Source organism: Sus scrofa, chromosome 7 (assembly GCF_000003025.6).
Source record: "Sus scrofa isolate TJ Tabasco breed Duroc chromosome 7, Sscrofa11.1, whole genome shotgun sequence".
Taxonomy (NCBI): Eukaryota; Metazoa; Chordata; class Mammalia; order Artiodactyla; family Suidae; genus Sus; species Sus scrofa.
This window is the reverse complement of record NC_010449.5, coordinates 41,639,944-41,659,263: the sequence shown is the minus strand read 5'-3', so window position 1 is coordinate 41,659,263 and position 19,320 is coordinate 41,639,944. Positions and strand designations below refer to the sequence as shown.

The window sequence follows — 19,320 nt, the reverse complement described above, 5'->3', positions numbered from 1 at the left end:
TCAATATGCTATAAAAGCAGCACAAAAATCCTTTTACAAAAATATGCTATAAAAATAGCACAGTTGAGCAGGCAAGAAAGTAAGAGAAATAACCACAGAGCAAAAACATAGGAGAAAAGAAAAATAGAGATAATGCCTTCGCTAATGCTGGGGTTCCTGTGAGGACATCTGCCAGTATTAGAAACCCGGAATCTGGATTTTTTTTTTTTTTTGTCTTTTTAGGGCCGCACCCATAGCATATGGAGGTTCCCAGGCCAGGGGTCTAATCGGAGCTGTAGTCGCTGGTCTATACCACAGCTATGGGTATACCAGATTTGAGCCACGTCTGCCACCTACACCACAGCTCATGGCAATGCTGGATCCTTAACCCATGGAGTGAGGCCAGGGATCGAACCTGCGTCCTCATGGATGCTAGTCAGATTTATTTCCAGTGAGCCATGATGGGAACTTTCAGAATCCGGAATTTTAGGGCTCTGATGTGTGTTGAAAGAAAAGGCACCCCACCCCCCACCAGCACGTCAGGACCCTCAAAGGATGGCACGCTCAGTAAAAGGTCATGTAGAAAAACAAAATTCACCTGCCAGAGCTAAGAACTTGGCCTCATTGCTGGGTGGGCATACATTTCCTCTGAGAATTAAGAGACTGTCCTACCCTCACTCAGGTTTGGGACTTGAATTTATACTACTTATATGATCCAGGAACTCTAAGCGGAGGAGTTATTAAAAGTGGATCTTTGGGGAGTTTCCATGTGGTTCAGTGGAAATGAATCCGACTAGGAACCATGAGGATGCGGGTTCAATCCCTGGCCTTGCTCAGTGGGTTAAGGATCGGGCGTTGCGTTGAGCTGTGGTGTAGGTCACAGAGGCAGCTTGGATCCTGCCTTGCTGTAGCTCTGATATAGGCTAACAGCTGCAGCTCTGATTCAGTCCCTAGCCTGGGAACTTCCATATGCCACAGATGTGGCCCTGAAAAAAAGAGAGAGAAGAAAGAAAAGGTGGACCTTTGGTACCACCCAATGGCACCTGGCCGAAAAGCTCCAGTCCTGTGGAATGTGGACTGTACCCTCCATCCACATCCCTCTGAACTCCTACCCATTAAGGTCGACCACATATGGACCTTACAACCCCAAATATTTACTTATTTATATTTTTTTATGGCCGCTCCTGCGACACATGGATGTTTCTGGGGCTGGGATCAAATTGGCACAGCCACAGCAACACCAGATCCAAGCCCCATCTGTGACCTACACTGCAGCTTGCAGCAATGATGGATCCTTAACCCACTGAGCAGGCCAAGGATCGAATCTGCATTCCTTACGGAGACAATATCAGGTCCATAACCACGGAGCTACAGCGGGAACTCCACAGCCCCAAATCTTAACCCATGGACACCTTCACGAGGGATGGATAAACTCATTCATACTTCTGAGAACTATGCGTGGGGACCTCCTGCTTAACACAAAACACCATAACAGGCAATGCAAAGGCAAGAAGTGGGGTATAGAGAGTAATATCTAGAAGGGTGTGTGTCATAAAAGACAATGCATATGACATTAAATATTCAAAATAAGTGCTAGAGATCCAAAGAACAAGGGAAATTCAGAAAAGTGGGGATCCAGTCAAGAGTGGACAATTTAGAGAAGGCTGCCCAGTAGGGGGTTGTGGAATCAGTCTGGGTACTGAAACATGAAGCGTTTCAACATTTTGTGTTCAACACACAACTGTTCACTGCTTGCCATGTGCCAAGTACTGAGTTAGGCTCTAGGAGATGCAAAGATAAATAAGACCAGGAACCTTTTCTCTGAGACCTCAGGGTCTGATGATGGAGACAGACCTGTAAAGAGGTGACCTCTAAACCAATGGGACGAAAGCAGGATAGGAAAAATGCACAGAGCATGATGGGATTTAGATAGGTAGAGGGATGCTGGGAACGCATTTGTTTTTTGTGGGTTTTTTTTTTGTTTGTTTGTTTTTTGTAGGGCTGCACCCACGTCATATGGAAGTTCCCAGGCTAGGGGTCGAATTGGAGCTGTAACTGCCGGCCTACACCATAGCCACATCAATGCCAGATCAAGCCGCACCTGTGACCTATACCACAGCTCAGGGCAATGCCAGATTTTTAACCCACTAAGTGAAGCCAGGGATTGAACCTGCATCCTCATGGATACTAGTCAGATCCTGGGAACGTATTCTGATTGCCCAAATCTCTGTGGGCACGAATTTCAAGCTATGAATGGAGGAGGTAAGGTTTTGGCCAGCGCACATGCAAAGGTGGACTTACCTACTTCTAGGCTAGAGGCTTTTTATAAACCACATTTTTACATAAAGAAAGAAATACATCTATGTACATATATATGTATAAAATTTGAATCTTTGGCAACTTCAGCTGTGCTGTCAACTTTAGAAAAAGTATCTCAGTTGTTGGGTTGGGTTGCCACTGTACAGAAATGAACAGCTGTATCAGTTCAGAAACAAATTTTTAGGCCATAATTTGTTCCATTTGTACAGGACTAATGCACTGTATTAACCAGCTAAGGTCTTGTCTGCGTGGGTCTGATTAGGGAAACTAATGAAGTATGAGCTCAATAATGAAAATAAAAAGATGATGTGGCATATTCCTGGAAAGAGTTTGGACACGTTTATCCACACTGGATCCTCTTCACAAAAACGTGTGCTTTGACTACTCACCTTGGGATTTCCTTCTTTCCTCCTTTTATCTTAGTGAAAGAAGTTATTGGGAAGCAAGTGTGCTACAGACACAATTTCAAGGCGAACTCAGTTTCCTGTCCAGAAAACGTGGACGTGTTCTGTCACTTTATCAATGCCGCTAACACTTCAGTCCGGAGCCCACCTATGAAGCTGAAGCTGGTCCCTGGTGAGAGCACTGGGAATTGTTTTTCAATGTCATAGTCATAAGCGAGCTTTCATTTATTCACTCGCTCCTTCATTCATCGTCAATAGATCTATGTTAATCACCCTCATGTGTCAAGCCTTGAGCTAAACATGAGGGTTGGAGTAGAAATGTTACGTTCCCTGGCCTCAAGCCTAAGGAAGAGAAAAATATGATAAAATCAATGTTATCAGACACACATGGTAAGTTCTAAACTAGAGATGGCGTGGGTGGCCGGGGGATGAACTCTGTTAGTGACAGGTGAGGAGAACAGGATCAAAACTGTCCTGCAGGAGTTCCCGTCGTGGTGCAGTGGTTAACGAATCCGACTAGGAACCATAAGGTTGCAGGTTCGGTCCCTGCCCTTGCTCAGTGGGTTAACGATCCGGCGTTGCCGTGAGCTGTGGTGTAGGTTGCAGACGCGGCTCGGATCCCGTGTTGCTGTGGCTCTGGCGTAGGCCGGTGGCTACAGCTCCAATTAGACCCCTAGCTGGGAACCTCCATATGCCGCAAGAGCAGCTGAAGAAATAGCAAAAAGACAAAAAAAAAAAAAAAAAAAAAACCTGCCCTGCAGATGAAGGCATAGATCAGCCGATCCTGGGCAGTTTAAAGTGGGCAGTGTTTGTATGGGGCTGAGACCACTTCAAGATTTCAGCAAAGAAAGGGGGCCCCTGCGGGCACTGGTTCCCTGAGACAGGCTAAGCATCAGAAACTCTTTCCCATCCAGTGTCATCACTGAGCCAGTATCCACCCATATACTTTTTTTTTTCCCCTTGCTTTTTAGGGCTGCACCTGAGGCATATGGAAGTTCCCAGGCTAGGGGTTGAATTGAAGCTGCAGCAGCCCCAGCAGTGTGGGATCTGAGCCGCATCTTTGACTTACACCACAGTTCCCAGCAACACTGGATCCCCAACCCACTGAGGGAGGCCAGGGATCAAACCTGCATCCTCGTGGTTACTAGTCAAATTCATTACCACTGTGCCACAGTGGGTACTCCCAAGCCCCATATACCCTTTTCAAGGGTGACTTGTGGAGCCATCTCTGCGATAACCCATGCTGAGGATTGCTCCTCATAGCAGCGGAGAGGCAGTGGATAAAGTGGGCCTGGGCTCCCATCACCAGCAAGCCCCTCCCCCTCAAAATCTTCTCTGTAATAGAACCAATGACATCTGAGGGATGCCTGGCTCTGTTAGCAAGCTTGTTTGAGTTAACTGAGAGATCTGTTGTCCTTCTCACAATGCTGGTGTTTGAGCCCTAGACGCCAAAGTCAGAAGCATTTAGAGTTCTCCATCTCTGAGTCACTGTCCCTTGATCCCACCACAATGCCTCTTCCAGGGGGCAGCCAAAGTCACTTTCCACTGTCCCCCCATCTTAGTTCAGGGTGTCGACATGTTTTGTTGACTTACTTTTGTTCTTTACCGCTTTCTTTTTTTTTTTTTTTTTTTTTTCTAGGGCCGCACCCGCGGCATATGGAGGTCTCAGGCTAGGGGTGTAATGGAGCTGTAGCCGGGATCCAAGCTGGGTCTGTGACCTACACCACACCTCACACAACAATGGATCCTTAACCCACTGAGTGAGGCCAGGGATCGAACGCAAAACCTCATGGTTCCTAGTCAGATTTGTTAACCACTGAGCCACGACGGGAACTCCCTTCACGGCTTTCTTTACACCGAATCTGATTGCTCTTCTCTTTTCTAATAGAACATTACTTAGGTATTTTGAGATTTTATCCAATGGCTCAGAACTCAATTGATGCTAAATTTAAAAGTGGGTGGTGGGGTGGGGGGGACAGAGAAGGGAATAGGAGTTCCTGTCGTGGTGCAGCAGAAACGAATCCCACTAGGAACCATGAGATTGCGGTTTGACCCCTGGCCTCGCTCGGTGGGTAAGGATCCGGCATTGCCATGAGCTGTGGTGTAGGTCGAAGACGTGGCTCGGACTTGGCATTACTGCGGCTGTGGTGTAGGCCGGCAGTTACAGCTCCAATTAGACCCCAAGCCTGGGAACCTCCATAAGCCATGCGTGCAGCCATAAAAAGACAAAAGACAAAAAAAGCAAAAAAGTGGATGTCGGGGGTGTTCTTCTCATCAGAGACTCAGGATCTCCCAGGGACCAGAGACTCTGCAACAGAGGCCATTTTCCCATTCAAGTCTGGTTTTTGGGTTTTTTTGTTTTTTGTTTTTTGTTTGTTTTTTTTTTGTCTTTTTGCCATTTCTAGGGCCGCTCCCACAGCATATGGAGGTTCCCAGGCTAGGATTGAATCAGAGCTATAGCCACTGGGCTACACCAGAACCACAGCAACGAGAGATCCAAGCTGAGTCTGCAACCTATACCACAGCTCGAGACAACGCCGGATCCTTAACCCACTGAGCAAGGCCAGGGATCGAACCCTCAACCTCATGGTTCCTAGTCGGATTCGTTAACCACTGAGCCACGACGGGAACTCCTCAAGCCTGGTCTTGAGTAGAGGTGACAGAAAGCCATCCTAAAGGGAAACCAGAAAGAAGAAATGATTACAAATATTCTCCAGAATATTCAGGTCACAGGGGTGCCTAGAATTCCTACAACTAATTAGATCTTTGGATTTAGGTGATGTTTCTCAACCTTGGCTGTGCCCTGGCATCACCAGGGAAGCATGCCTGAATTCCAGCCCGAGAGGTTCTGATTCACTTGGGCTGGAGAGAGTCCAGATGTTGGTACTGGCCAAGCACCTCTGGTGTTTCTAACTTTGAGAATCCCTTGGAATAAGCCATGATGTCCCTAAGACTCCCAGTTGCCTGCACATCTTTTAGCTGGATGAGTGCCCAGGGAGCTCTCATTATTTGCCATGATAGGCAGCAGAAAGATTGCTGGCTAAGAGGGGAAGGAATGAGGCAGAGAGGAAATATACTCTGTTAAGAAGAGCCAATGCAGATTAGAATCAGATCTGTTTAGAAAGCACTGAGAGGCTTTGGAAAATCAGGGGCAAAGGAAAAAATTGGGTCATTCCAAAAGGGTCACTGGAAGTCAAGAGAAAGATGCGTTCAAAAATCAAAACTCTTCCTAATCCTGACCCTGTTTCCACGCTTTCCTCCTCTTTTTAATTGTCCCTTTTCCCCCTTCAGTCATTTAGTGTATTTATTTCTACCATACAATCTGGATCTAAAAAACAAAACAAAATGAAACCATGGATGGACCCTCAGTCCCACCGGACAGATTACGAGATTTATCTAAGGCTCTGATTTTTTTAATGATTTTTATTTTTTCCCTTATAGTTGATTTACAGTATTCTGTCAATTTCTACTGTACGGCAAAGTGACCCAGTCACACACATATATATTCTTTTTTTTTTTAATTTTTTGTCTTTTTAGGGCCGCACGCATGGCACATGGAAATTCCCAGGCTAGAGGTCAAATCGGAGCTGTAGCCACCAGCCTACACCGCAGCCACAGCAGTGCCACATCTGAGCCACGTCTGCGACCTACACCATAGATCACAACACTGGATCCTTAACCCACAGATCGAGGCCAGGGATTGAACCTGCATCCTCATGGATACCCGTCAGATTTGTTTCTGCTGAACCACAATGGGAAGTCCTATGTATTCTTTTGCTCACATTATCTTCCATCATGTTCCATCACAAATGACTAGATATAACTGCCTGTGCTATACAGCAGGACCTCAGTGCTTATCAATTGTTCCTTTTGTCCCCATGTTTCCAATGCAGAGGAGAACATGACATGCCACGATCCTATCATAGGTGTCGGGGAGCCTGGGAAAGTCATCCAGAAGCTTTGCCGGTTCTCCAACATCCGCAGAATCCCCGGGAGCCCCATTGGCGGGACCGTAACGTACAGATGCGTGGGCTCCCAGTGGAAGGTCAAGAGAAATGACTGTATCTCTGCTCCGATAAACATTCTGCTCCAGCTGGCCGAGGTGAGCCTTCCCCCTTTGACTCTGAGCTCTGGACGGGAGATGGTTCTCCTATTTCTCCTACTTCTCAGCACTTAGAAAAGTGGGCTTTGGATGGTTTCATGTTAGGCTCAAGACTCCTTTTGTTTCCAAAGAAGATGCATCTCTTGAAATGCTTGGCTTGACTACAGCTGTGGAGGCAACAAAATACGTGTTCTGCTCTAAGAGCAGCTGTACGCCTTCACCTTGACCTCTTAGTGCCCTGTTTCCGTTCTCTCCAGGATGGAAGCAGCGTTATCCTCTCTAACTGCAGAAGAATGTGTATATCAAGCTAATCTTTTCAGAAAGAGAAGCAACATAAAAAAATTAGGTTCATCAGGAGTTCCCATTGTGGTGCAGCAGAAACAAATCCGACTAGTACCTATGAGGATACGAGTCTGATCCTTGGCCTTGCTCAGTGGGTCAAGCATCAGGTTTGGCGGTGAGCTGTGGTGTAGGTTGCAGATGGGGCTCGGATCCTGCCTTGCCATGGCTGTGGTGTAGGCCAGCAACTATAGCTCCCATTCGACCCCTAGCCTGGGAACTTCCATATGCCGCTGGTGTGCCCCTAAAGCCAAAAAAAAAAAAGGTTCATTAGAGGGAAAAAAAAAAAGTTCAGTTTTATGCTTTCATAGCACTAAGATTTCCTTAATCCTTAGAGGTAACCTATAGTTATAGAAGGAGGAATCTCTCTGACCTGGAAGAGAGGTGACTGCCATGTGGTAGGGGAAATATGTTTCATTTCATCAAAATAAATAAATGTTACCTCTCATACTTAAGTTACCGAGAGTGTGAGACTCCTAAAATTCCATGGGTTATAATAAACGAGGCAAAACCAGTAGGATTTTAGCAAATGGTGGTATGATGTCAACCAGCTCCAAATCCTCTCTCTTGAAAGAAGAATTGAGGAAAGGGGTGATATTGATTTGTGTTTTATCTAGTTCTCTCCCATACTTCCTCCTCTCTTAATCCAATTCATTAAAAGAGCGACCATGGTAAAGCATTAATACAAGTGCTGTCAGGGTAAAAAGGTCAAATCAGAACAAGATTTCTAATTGGACAGAGAGTATACATGTTATATGGATATAAATTTGGGCTAGGATAATCAGGAAGTTCTGCTTGAAAAACTTGGCAGCTGGAGTTCCCTCAGCGGACTCAGCGGAAACGAATCTGACTAGCATCCCTGAGGACAAAGGCTCAATCCCTGGCCTTGCTTAGTGGGTTAAGTATCTGGCATTGCCTTGAGCTGTGGTGTAGGTTGCAGACATGGCTCAGATCCCGAGTTGCTATGGCTGTGGCGAAGGCCAGCCGCTGTGGTTGCAATTCGACCCCTAGTCTGGGAACCTCTATATGCCGAGAGTGCAGCCCTAAAAGACACACACACACCACACAAAAGTTAGACCTTGATAGTTGAACTATAGGGAATGTAAATTATCCTCATTGGGGAAAATAAAAATTGTAATTTGAATTCAGTGTTGGAGTTCTGGTCCCAATTCTAGATATTACATACCTTTTCAGTGGAAAGGGGACATACTGACCTATCATTCTCCACTTGATTTATCCATTCAACATATATTATTGAACACCTACTATGTGCAAAGTGAAATGATTTATATTATGGTAGGCATTGTGGGATATCAGAAGGATTATAAAGAACTATAACACATGGTTCACATTGTTACAGAACTTACCATTGGGGAGTTCCCGTCGTGGCTCAGTGGTTAACGAATCCGACTAGGAACCATGAGGTTGCGGGTTCGATCCCTGGCCTTGCTCAGTGGGTTAAGGATCCGGCGTTGCAGTGAACTGTGGGGTAGGTTGCAGACACAGCTTGGATCCGGAGTTGCTATGGCTCTGGCGCCGGCCAGCAGCTACAGCTCTGATTAGACCCCTAGCCTGGGAACCTCCATATGCCGCGGGAGCGGTCCAAGAAATGGCAAAAAAAAAAAAAGACAAAAAAAAAAAAAAAGAAAAAGAACTTACCATTTAATGGGAGATACATTAAAATTAAAATGCTAGATGGCATTGGTAGAGATGTTACAAAGGTACATTTTGTTCAGTAAAACAAATGCTTATGAATTCAGAGAAAGAAATTCCTCTGGGGTGGAAGATTCCTCAAAGTTCTTTATGGAGAAGATCAAATTTAAGTTCATTCTTTAATTATAATGAGGAGTTACATAGGTGGAAAACCCAAGAGTGGTCATTATAGATAGAGGGACCAAGAAATTCATCATCAAAACCAAGACATTTTTTTTCTGCACCCGAGGCATGTGGAAGTTCCTGGACCAGAGATTGAATCCATGCCACTGCCATGACCTGAGCCATAGCAGTGACAAGGCTGGATCCTTAACCCGCTGAGCCACAAGGGAACTCCAAGTCAGTACACTTCTCATTTTTTGTTTGCTTTGCTTTATTGAAGTTGATTTACAATGTTGTGTTAGTCTCAGGTGTACAGCTAAGTGATTCAGTTACACATATGTACATGCATATATATGTATTCTTTTTCATATTCTTTTCCCTTATAGGTTATTACAAAATATTACATATAGTTTTCTGGGCTACACAGTAGGTCCCTGTTGGTTATCTATTTTAAACTATAGCAGTGTGTACATGTTAACCCCAAACTCCAAATTTATCCCATCCCCTTTTTCCCCTTTGGTAACGTAAGTTTGTTTTCTATGCCTACAGATGTACTTCTGTTCTATATATAAGTTCATTTGTCTCATTTTTTTTTGTTTTACCTTTTATTATTACTTTTTTCTTTTTTTTTTCATTTTTTGAAAATAAAGAGGGGGGAGTTCCTGTTGTGGTGCACTGGAAGCAAATCTGACTAGGAACCATGAGGATGTGGGTTTGATCCCTGGCTTCACTCAGGGGGGTTAGCATCTGGCATTGCCATGAGCTGTGGAGTAGGTCGCAGCTGTAGCTCCCATTCGAACCTTAGCCTGGGAACTTCCATATGCCATAGGGTGGCCCTAAAAAGCAAAAAAAAAAAAAAAAAAGAAAGAAAGAAAAGTAAAAAAAAATAAAGAGGGCACTATTAGTCTTCCCCTGAGACTTCAGATACACACCAGAACTGTCCTAGGAGATTTGGGATGGAAAGCCATTCTAATAGTCATCAAGGTAAGTTATAAGAAAGAGCAGAATGGCCAACATGCTTTCATACAGACCACTGAGTGACAATTCTATGCAACTTTAATCTAGTTCTCTAACAATCCTATCTACTTTCTGGGTTTTTTTTTTTCCAACTAGTCATCAGGTTGACATCTGCTTCGCTGCCCCCCTTCTGTGTGTGAGTCTTGTGTAATATTCCATCCTGAAGTGCACACATAGTGTAAGAGAAAAGCAAGTTATCTTGGAGAAAAGGAAAGAGAGAAAGGAAACTACAGATGTGAGCGAGTTTGTCGTGGATGGGTCAGCAGGATGCGATGACTGGGCTGATGGGCCACTTTTTGGTTTGACTGTTTGGGTCGGCATTTGTTTTCCTAGGCTTTGATCAAGAGTCCCTCTCAGGATGAGAAGCTCCCTTCGTACCTAAAGAATCTTTCCATTAGCACGGACAAGGCGAAACTTGAAGTCTACGCATTTCCGGGGAGCCTGGGAGCCATCATTAACATCCTTGACTTGCTCTCAACCGTTCCAACCCAAGTGAATTCAGAAATGATGATGGTGAGTTTGTTTCAGCCTTGCAGGAGTCGGGGGTCTTACCTTTTCATCCCTCAGGACTTGGGGTCAAGAAACATAACTCTTCTCCACTGAGGTCTGAAATGGAAGGGTCCGGGCACCATGTTTTCTCCTAAGGCTCTCGGGGAGATCCTTCTCTGTCTCTTTCAGCTTCTTGTAGCTCCAAGCTTCTTTGGCTTGGGGCTGCCTCTTTCCATCCTCCAGCTTGTCTTCACTGACTTCCTCCTCTTCTCCATTTGTCTTCTCCTCTTCTTTCTCTTATGGAGATACTTGTCATTGGATGTAGGGCCCACCTAGGTATGATGATTTTCTCTCGACAGTCTTAATTTCATTCCATCTACAAAGACCTTTTCTCCAAAGCAGGTCACATCTACAGGGTCAGGCAATTAGGACAAGTCCTGTGGGGGACCACCATGCCACTAATTCCAGGGCTCATAGGTTCAGCGAAGAAAACAAGTCAAAGGAGGGGAGAAAAGAAGTCACTTCTCCCCCTTGAGAGAAGTCACCAATGGAAAATGACAGTCCCAAATTTATGGGAGAGAAAGTCCAAATGTTTGGCAAAAAAAGAGAAAGATACAACACTCCCATTGCTCATCTGATGCTCAGCATTTGAGAGGGTCTTCCAAGACCACCTCACCCTTGCTGGTGAAAACTCGACCCACCAAATGGCATTTACAGGCTTGAGATTTAAAATCAAATAAAACAATTAATAAACAGCCTCTGCCATCCTGCTGAGTTAGTCCCAGTGAGCGGTGAGGGGTGGATCTCCCTGTGACCATGGCTAAAAGTTTCTCAAAGTCCCCCTATCATGGGGACCCCTCCTCTGCTAAGTCCCTCCAAAAGAGGTTGTGGCTCCTCACAGCCTGCGATGCCGCATTTTTCTCTTCTCTTTTCCTCTTGCCTATGTGCACTTGATCAGTTTCTGGGAAGATTTTCTTTTGTCTCCCCCCCCCCTTATGATTGACAAAAATCCGGGTTGGTTTGATCCCACGCCATGTCCATTACAGCACTTTCTCTCCACGGTCAACGTCATCCTCAGCAAGACCATCCTGAACTCCTGGAAGATGTCACAAGAGCAAAAGACAAATCAGAGCTCACAGCTTCTGGATTCCGTGGAACGGTTCTCCCGAGCCTTTCGCTCAGAAGATAGCATCATCTCCCAGCCTAACGTGCAGATGAAGAGCATGGTCATCAGATCGGGCCTCCCCACGTCCTACAAGCAGGGCTTTGTCTTCTTAGACTCTGACCTTTGGGGCAATGTGAGCATTGATGAGAACGAGCTGAAATACTTGCAGCCTGAGTCCTTTATCGTCACCGTGGCTTTCCCGACCCTCCAGAGCATCCTTGACCAAGATGTCCAGGGAAAGAATTTTGCCAACAGCTTAGTGATGACCACCACTGTCAGCCACAAGATCACCACGCCGTTCAGGATCTCGATGACTTTCAAGAACAACGACCCTTCGGGCAGGGTCCCGCTGTGCGTCTTCTGGAACTTCAACCTCAACAACCACACGGGGGGCTGGGACAGCAGCGGGTGCTATGTGAAAGAGGTCACCGAGGACAGCATGTCCTGCAGCTGTGACCACCTGACCTCATTCTCTATCCTCATGTCCCCCGACTCCCCGGACCCTGGCTCTCTGCTGAAAATCCTCCTGGATATCATCTCCTACATTGGGTTGTGTTTTTCCATCCTGAGCTTAGCGGCCTGCCTCGCAGTGGAAGCCGTGGTGTGGAAATCGGTGACCAAGAACCGGACTTCCTCCATGCGTCACATCTGCATCGTCAACATCGCCGCCTCCCTCCTGGTCGCCGACATCTGGTTCATGGTGGCCGCCGCCGTCCACGACCACCACTTCCCGCTCAACGAGACGGCCTGTGTGGCCGCCACCTTCTTCGTCCACTTCTTCTACCTCAGCGTCTTCTTCTGGATGCTGACGCTGGGCCTCATGCTGTTCTACCGCCTGGTTTTCATCCTGCACGACACCAGCAAGTCCGTCCAGAAGGCCATCGCCTTTTCTCTCGGCTACGGCTGCCCGCTGGTCATCTCCACCATCACGGTGGGGGCCACCCAGCCCCGGGAGGTCTACACCAGGAAGAATGCCTGTTGGCTCAACTGGGAGGACACCAAGGCCCTGCTGGCCTTCGTCATCCCAGCGCTGATCATCGTGGTGGTGAATATGACCATCACGGTCGTGGTCATCGCCAAGATCCTGAGACCGTCCATCGGGGACAAGCCCAGCAAGCAGGAGAAGAGCAGCCTGTTCCAGATCAGCAAGAGCATTGGGGTCCTCACGCCGCTCTTGGGGCTCACCTGGGGGTTCGGGCTGGCCACCGTGTTCGAGGGGAGCAATGCCGTGTTCCACATTGTATTCACCCTCCTCAATGCCTTCCAGGTACGTGCTGCAGCGCAGCCCGCCCACGCAGCATCCATGCTAGGGAGACAGACGAGTCATAGAAACACAAACAGGAGTAGGAACGGGGAAGGGTTTGAGTTCAGAGAAGGCCCTCGAGGACGGTAATGACAAGAACGGGATGAAAGAGAAAGGGCGCATTCCTCTGCTCCCATGGATCCTCACCCCTCTTATCACCTGCACTATCATTTAGTTGCAAGCGCAGCTCTCTGCTAAATGCCCTGATAAGAGAAGCAGGAGGAAAGTCCCTTACCTACGTTGGATCTCGCTATTTATCCAACATTATCTCGCTGCTGCTGCCTCGTATTTCCTAAATGAAAACACCACCATGAAACCAAACAATCTCTCCAGGTAATGTGCACGCCCATGAAATGAGCGCTGCCTTCATGAGGTCGGGGGCAGCATCTGTCTTATCACTGTAACCCTCGTGCCTACAAAGACCTTGGCACAGACCAGGTGTGCCGTAACCATTAGGTGAGTGAGATACATGTCTTCATTGGAAAAGTTTGCTGAACTATGAAATAATGGATGCTCTACGGAGACATTCTGCTCTATTACACAACAAGGAAAAAGACCTCCTCTCTGTACAGAACTGATTATCTGTACAGAGGCGCATTGTTAGGAGGGTTTTAACAGAGGTACAGACAACAAGCCTTGAGCACAAGGGAGGGGAGGCTTAATTCTGATTCAACTGGTAGAGAAAGGGGAAGCCCAGGGCCCCACAAGCTAGTGAGGAGGCAGAGGGCACCTGAAGGTGACACTGAGGCATTGTCCTAGGTGCTCCTACCAAGACCATGCAAATCTTAACTTCTGCGGCTGGGTCCACGGAACTCTAAGGCTTATGTCGAATGGTGTTTATCATATGCTTTGACTAGAAGGACTGATTATTCCACCCTATGTCCTCGTCACCCCTGTGTGAGGGCTACTGTAGACGTCAGAGGTGTGTTTAATAGCATAACCAGCAGGACCTCCAGTTCGCAATTGGGTGGAAAGAGGGAAATAGAAAATATCCTTATAACATTGTAACACTTCAGCCCTAGAAAATATCCTTATAACATTGTAACACTTCAGCCCCGGTTGGTGTGGAACCACCCTGTCCTTATCATGTACTGGACCAAACCCACAGAAATAGAAAGAGGTACAGATTCTATTTCAGGTTAATAATAGTTCGGAGTTCCCGACGTGGCGCAGTGGTTAACAAATCCAACTAGGAACCATGAGGTTTCGGGTTCGATCCCTGCCCTTGCTCAGTGGGTTGACAATCCAGCGTTGCCATGAGCTGTGGTGTAGGTTGCAGACACAGCTCGGATCCCGCGTTGCTGTGGCTGTGGCGTAGACTGGCGGCTACAGCTCCGATTCGACCCCTAGCCTGGGAACCTCCATATGCCGCGGGAGCGGCCCAAGAAATAGCAAAAAGACAAAAAAAAAAAAAAAATAGTTCCTAGTTTGCTAGACTGGAGTATGATTCATATAATTAATGTGATTATGATGTACTTCTTCCCAATTCTTTTTGGCAGGGATTATTCATTTTACTCTTTGGATGCCTCTGGGATCAGAAGGTAAGAATAATGACAGTCATGTTCCTAGAAACGTCTGCAGTGTGGTGACGTGTTTAATAGACAATGGTTTCTTCTAAACAAATGCAGGTACAGGGAGCCTTGCTGAATAAGTTTTCACTGTCAAGATGGTCTTCACAGCACTCAAAGGTAAATGCTTCCTTTGTAGAGACTGTCAAACCCCCCTCTTTCTGGAGTTCCTGTTGTGGCTTGGGGGTAATGAACCTGACTAGGATCCATGAGGATGCAGGTTCCATCCCTGGCCTCTCCCAGTGGGATCTGGCATTGCTGGGAGCTGTGGTGCAGGTTGCAGACGTGGCTCACATCTGGCATTGCTGGGGCTGTGGTGTAGGCTGGCTCTGACTCATCCCTTAGCCTGGGAACTTCCATATGTTGTGGGAGTGGCCCTAAAAAGACCCAAAAACAAAACAAACAAACAAACAAAAAAACCTCTCTCTCCACTGCCAATTTTAGCATAGATTATTCCACTATGTTTGTTTCTTACCTGCTTCTGCCTATTAAAGACAGCCGTGGGATGGAACTATAATTAAGATGCATCCTCCATCATTAAATAGGGGTGAAAGGGGCTAAATAGCACAGATAATATCAACTGAGGGTTAAAACAAAATGTCCATGAGAAATAATTTTCTGGGGAAACTCAAGGCAATAAAGAACACAATTTGAAAAAGAGTTTTCTATAGTTCATTTTGGAAAATAACTGTTGCACTCAAATATATTGGTTTTCACAAAAGATGATAAACCCTTTCAAGTAGTAAAACATGTATTTGAAAGCTACTTCGCAAATACTGGTGATGATATGCCAGTGTTTCAAAAGGTGACTTCCCTGCATAATTTGTGTGAAGAAGAAATTCAGGCTCCCCCAGGCTCACCCCTTAAAGGGAGCCAAAAGATGCAGACCGTGACCACTAGAGGGCAGCAAATGAATCGTCCTAGGCATCCAAACTGGGCCTTGTTCTAACACAGTTGCCCTGTAATTCTTTCTTTTTTTCTAGTCAACCTCTCTAGCTTCATCCACGCCTGTATTTTCCATGAGTTCTCCCATATCAAGAAGATTTAACAATCTGTTTGGCAAAACAGGTACGTGGTGACTTCTAGATGTTTCGTGGGTTGACCCAAACACATTTGCCCTGGGAACAGGCTCACCCCTATGTTCCCACTCCCTCCTTCATGGCATTTGCCCACAAAGGCGTTACCTGGGGCAGGGGTTAAATGCAAGAACGTGTTTATATTTCCCCAGACAACAAGGAGGTTGGTACAGAGGGCATTGGCTTTCAGCTCTCCATCAAAACTCTATCCGTCATAAAAATGGGAACTGTAGGAGTTCCCGTCGTGGCGCAGTGGTTAACGAATCTGACTAGGAACCATGAGGTTGCGGGTTCGGTCCCTGCCCTTGCTCAGTGGGTTAACGATCCGGCGTTGCCGTGAGCTGTGGTGTAGGTCGCAGACGCGGCTCGGATCCCGCGTTGCTGTGGCTCTGGTGTAGGCCGGTAGCTACAGCTCCGATTCAACCCCTAGCCTGGGAACCTCCATATGCCGCGGGAGCGGCCCAAGAAATAGCAACAACAGCAACAACAACAACAACAGACAAAAAGACAAAAGACAAAAAAAAAAAAAAAAATGGGAACTGTTGATTGCTGGCCTGGTCAAACACAGAGTTCTTCTCAATTCACCTTATATATTATCGCATCATGTTTCTGGGTTATGGTGCAGCAAAGACTAGATTTAGAGACTCCTACTGTAGGATCCCAGGCTGTGAGCGTCATGTCTTTTCTTTTTGGAGTATGCTTATTTTATATCGACACTTCTAAAACTGCACACACAGATTATGTGGGATCACCTAAGTTAGCTATTCTATTAGGAACATGTGGAAAATTTCCACCTTGGAGATATAAGATAAAGAATGGTAATGGGGTGTTCCCGTTGTGGCTCAGCAGACGTGAATCTGACTAGCATCCACGAGGATGCAGGTTCGGTCCCTGGCCTCACTCAGTGCGTTAAGGATCCAGCGTTGCTGTGAGCTGTGGTGTAGGTCATAGATGCAACTCGGATCCCACACTGTGGCTGTGGTGTAGGCCAGCAGCTACAGCTCCAATTCGACTCCTACCCTGGGAACTTCCATATGCCGTGGGTGTGGCCCTAAAAAGACAAAAAAAAAAAAACAAGAATGGTAATGACTTAGGGCAGTGGGTGTCAGCCATTCTGGTAAGCTGGAACCCTGTCCCATGTCATCCCCTCCCCACTCCCAACCAGGGAAAAGGTACCAGAATTCCTTTCCGGTTCCTCAAGTTTCCATAATCACTGTAACTTTGGTTTATGTTGTCAGCAGCCCCAAAGGGCTCCCCAGACAATGATGGAAATCTTGTTAGCGGTGGCAGTTCGCCCATCTAATGGTAGGGCGGGTACTGTGTCGTGTCCCTTGCCCAACACACACCCCCTATTCTCCCGGTGCTCGGCCCCGGCCCCCAGCTCCCTGCTGATGAGAGCCTGTGCCTTTGCTCCCAGGCCTCCCCCCTCCACCCCAGCACCCACCCTCAGCATTTCTCCTGCCTTCCCTGGACGCCCGCTCCTTTTCTGATCTTGCCTTTTCTCTCCGGGTCTTTTTCTTTTCTTTCTGTTTTTCCCTTTACCCACTCGCCTTCCAGCTCGGCCTCCAGGCCCCTGCCCATGTCACACCAACCACAGGGGACGGGAAAGGCTCCTTATGCCAAGGGCCCCAGACCCGTGCATGTGATGGCCTGCCCAGGGCTTGCCTGGCCCCGCTCCCTGTCCTTTGTTACAAATCTGGCTGCTGGTGTGATGTGTTGTAGTTCGTGCTTGTCTTGCCGGCTGCCACGCATGCTTGAGGACAGCTTTGTTTGTTTTCCAGAACTTCTGGATCTTTGGGGGAGGGCAGGCATGGGTTGGTTTCCAGGCATGGCCTGAGCTCCCCTGGCTCGTGGAGTAGGGCGCCCCCTGGGCTATTAGCCGAGGTTCACAGCCCAGGGATCCCGAAGAGTTGCCTTTCTGCTGAGCAGCTGTGCTGTTTTTCAGGGACATACAACGTTTCCACCCCAGAAACCACCAGCTCATCCCTGGAAAATACATCCAGTGCCTATTCGTTGCTCAACTAAGAACGGGAAAATCCAGCCCCAGGGACCTCTTGGGGGACAGTGGATGTGCTTCGAAAAAGAGGTCCTTTCCAAGCCATGGGTAAAATGTTTCCTCCACCGGCTTCTGGGAGCAGATGCTGAAGAGACTTTTTCATTAGGGAAGGCACTTTCTTTTGTAAAGACAGACGAAAAGGAATTGTTACATTTATTTTGCTGTCACATCCCCACCCCCTGTGAGATGCCAAATGTGTATAGTATTTAAGTGAAACTCACACCGACTTCTCTGTCTATATTGTAAAATAGGATCTCAGAGACATTTTTACTTTTCACACCTTGGGCCCACAGATAGGCTTTGATTAAAATAATAAACAAAATACTAATACCTAGGAAATACTTCAGTAAATTCTGGGAAGGGAGGGAGGGAGACAGAGAAAAACAACATAAAGACCACATGTTAAGATGTCTACATTAAAGATTGAATATAATTACTACTCAGATGCTGCAACGTTGAGAATTCAGAAATGGCTCCAGGGGATCCCGTTGTGGCTCAGTGGAAACAAACCCAACGAGTACCCATGAGGATGCCGGTTTGATTCCTGACCTCACTTAGTGGATTAAGGATCCAGGGTTGCTGTGAGCTGTGGTGTAGATCGCAGATTCTGCTGGGATCCAGAGTTGCTGTGGCTGTGGCGTAGGCTGGCAGCTATAGCTCCAGTTGAAGCCCTAGCCCGGGAACTTCCATATGCCAAGGATGTGTCCCTAAACAAACAAACAAACAAAAAGGTTCCATTTTGGAGAAAGTTAACTATAAGGGTTCAGTGTCTTCCTGGTATTTTCTTAGGTAAGAAAGACTAAAAACAGGTAGTGAAAAAAAGTAGGGAGGAAATGATGTCAGGATGCTTTCACGTGGACCATACTATTGACAAAAAATTCATGGAAGCGCACATGATCCCCGCGATGCTAATCACATACCATATCTACTGCTGTATGTTAAGTTCTGTGGGATGGGTGCGGAATGAATATGCAGAATAAGTGTGATAACCGTGCTTTAATAGATCGAAGCAGACCAACAGCTGATAACCTTCTATAGTTTAGAACGAAAGCCTTATGTTTCATTTTGTTCCCCTTTTTGGAAAGCAAAAATAGTTTTTTTTTATCTCCATTCATTTCCAAACGTCATGTGTTGCACGGAAAGCAATGACCCCCCTCCCCCGCCCGCCCGCCCCAACGGTCACATATTGTATTTAACAGCTTTAACCAGGTACTTTTCTGTGCAGGATAGAATGGATTTTTAACGATCTTGCGGCATTGTATATTATTATTGTGGCGATTGCTGTGGACGTGAGGCCCTCGGTGTGTTGTATAGCTCTCTATGTATCAGTTCTTTCCGTTCTTAAGTTCCCAGACCAATATACATTAAGAATGTTCTACTTGTCTAAGTTGTGTTTATTCCAACCCCTAGGACATCATCTGGAAAAAATTATCCAGCTGACTAATCTGTGCTCCTAATGGTACTTTACCGTGATGAACAGATGGTGGAGCGTGTTTGTGAATTTTGTGTCTGCGTGTGTGTTGCTTGTGTGTATGTGCCTCATACAAATACAAATAGTTATTAAAATCACATCCATATCAAAGTTGACCAGGTGCTGTAGCTACAGCCACCAAAAATTCCAAATCAAAATCTCATCCCAGGGAGAAAAATCCAACAAAATAAAAATGGGGGGCTTCTCTGAAAATGTG

General features: G+C 46.5%; 1 protein-coding gene across 1 annotated transcript in view; it reads left to right on the top strand.

Annotated features, from left to right (window-relative positions):
* ADGRF5 (adhesion G protein-coupled receptor F5) overlaps positions 1-19,008 on the top strand; it is a 129,167-nt gene extending 110,159 nt beyond the window's left edge. Inside the window, 8 exon segments of the mRNA XM_013978015.2 lie at positions 2,722-2,874; positions 6,596-6,804; positions 10,309-10,488; positions 11,511-12,896; positions 14,432-14,473; positions 14,561-14,620; positions 15,484-15,568; positions 17,522-19,008. Coding sequence (XP_013833469.2) covers positions 2,722-2,874; positions 6,596-6,804; positions 10,309-10,488; positions 11,511-12,896; positions 14,432-14,473; positions 14,561-14,620; positions 15,484-15,568; positions 17,522-17,601 — 2,195 coding nt within the window. The 3' untranslated portion in view covers positions 17,602-19,008.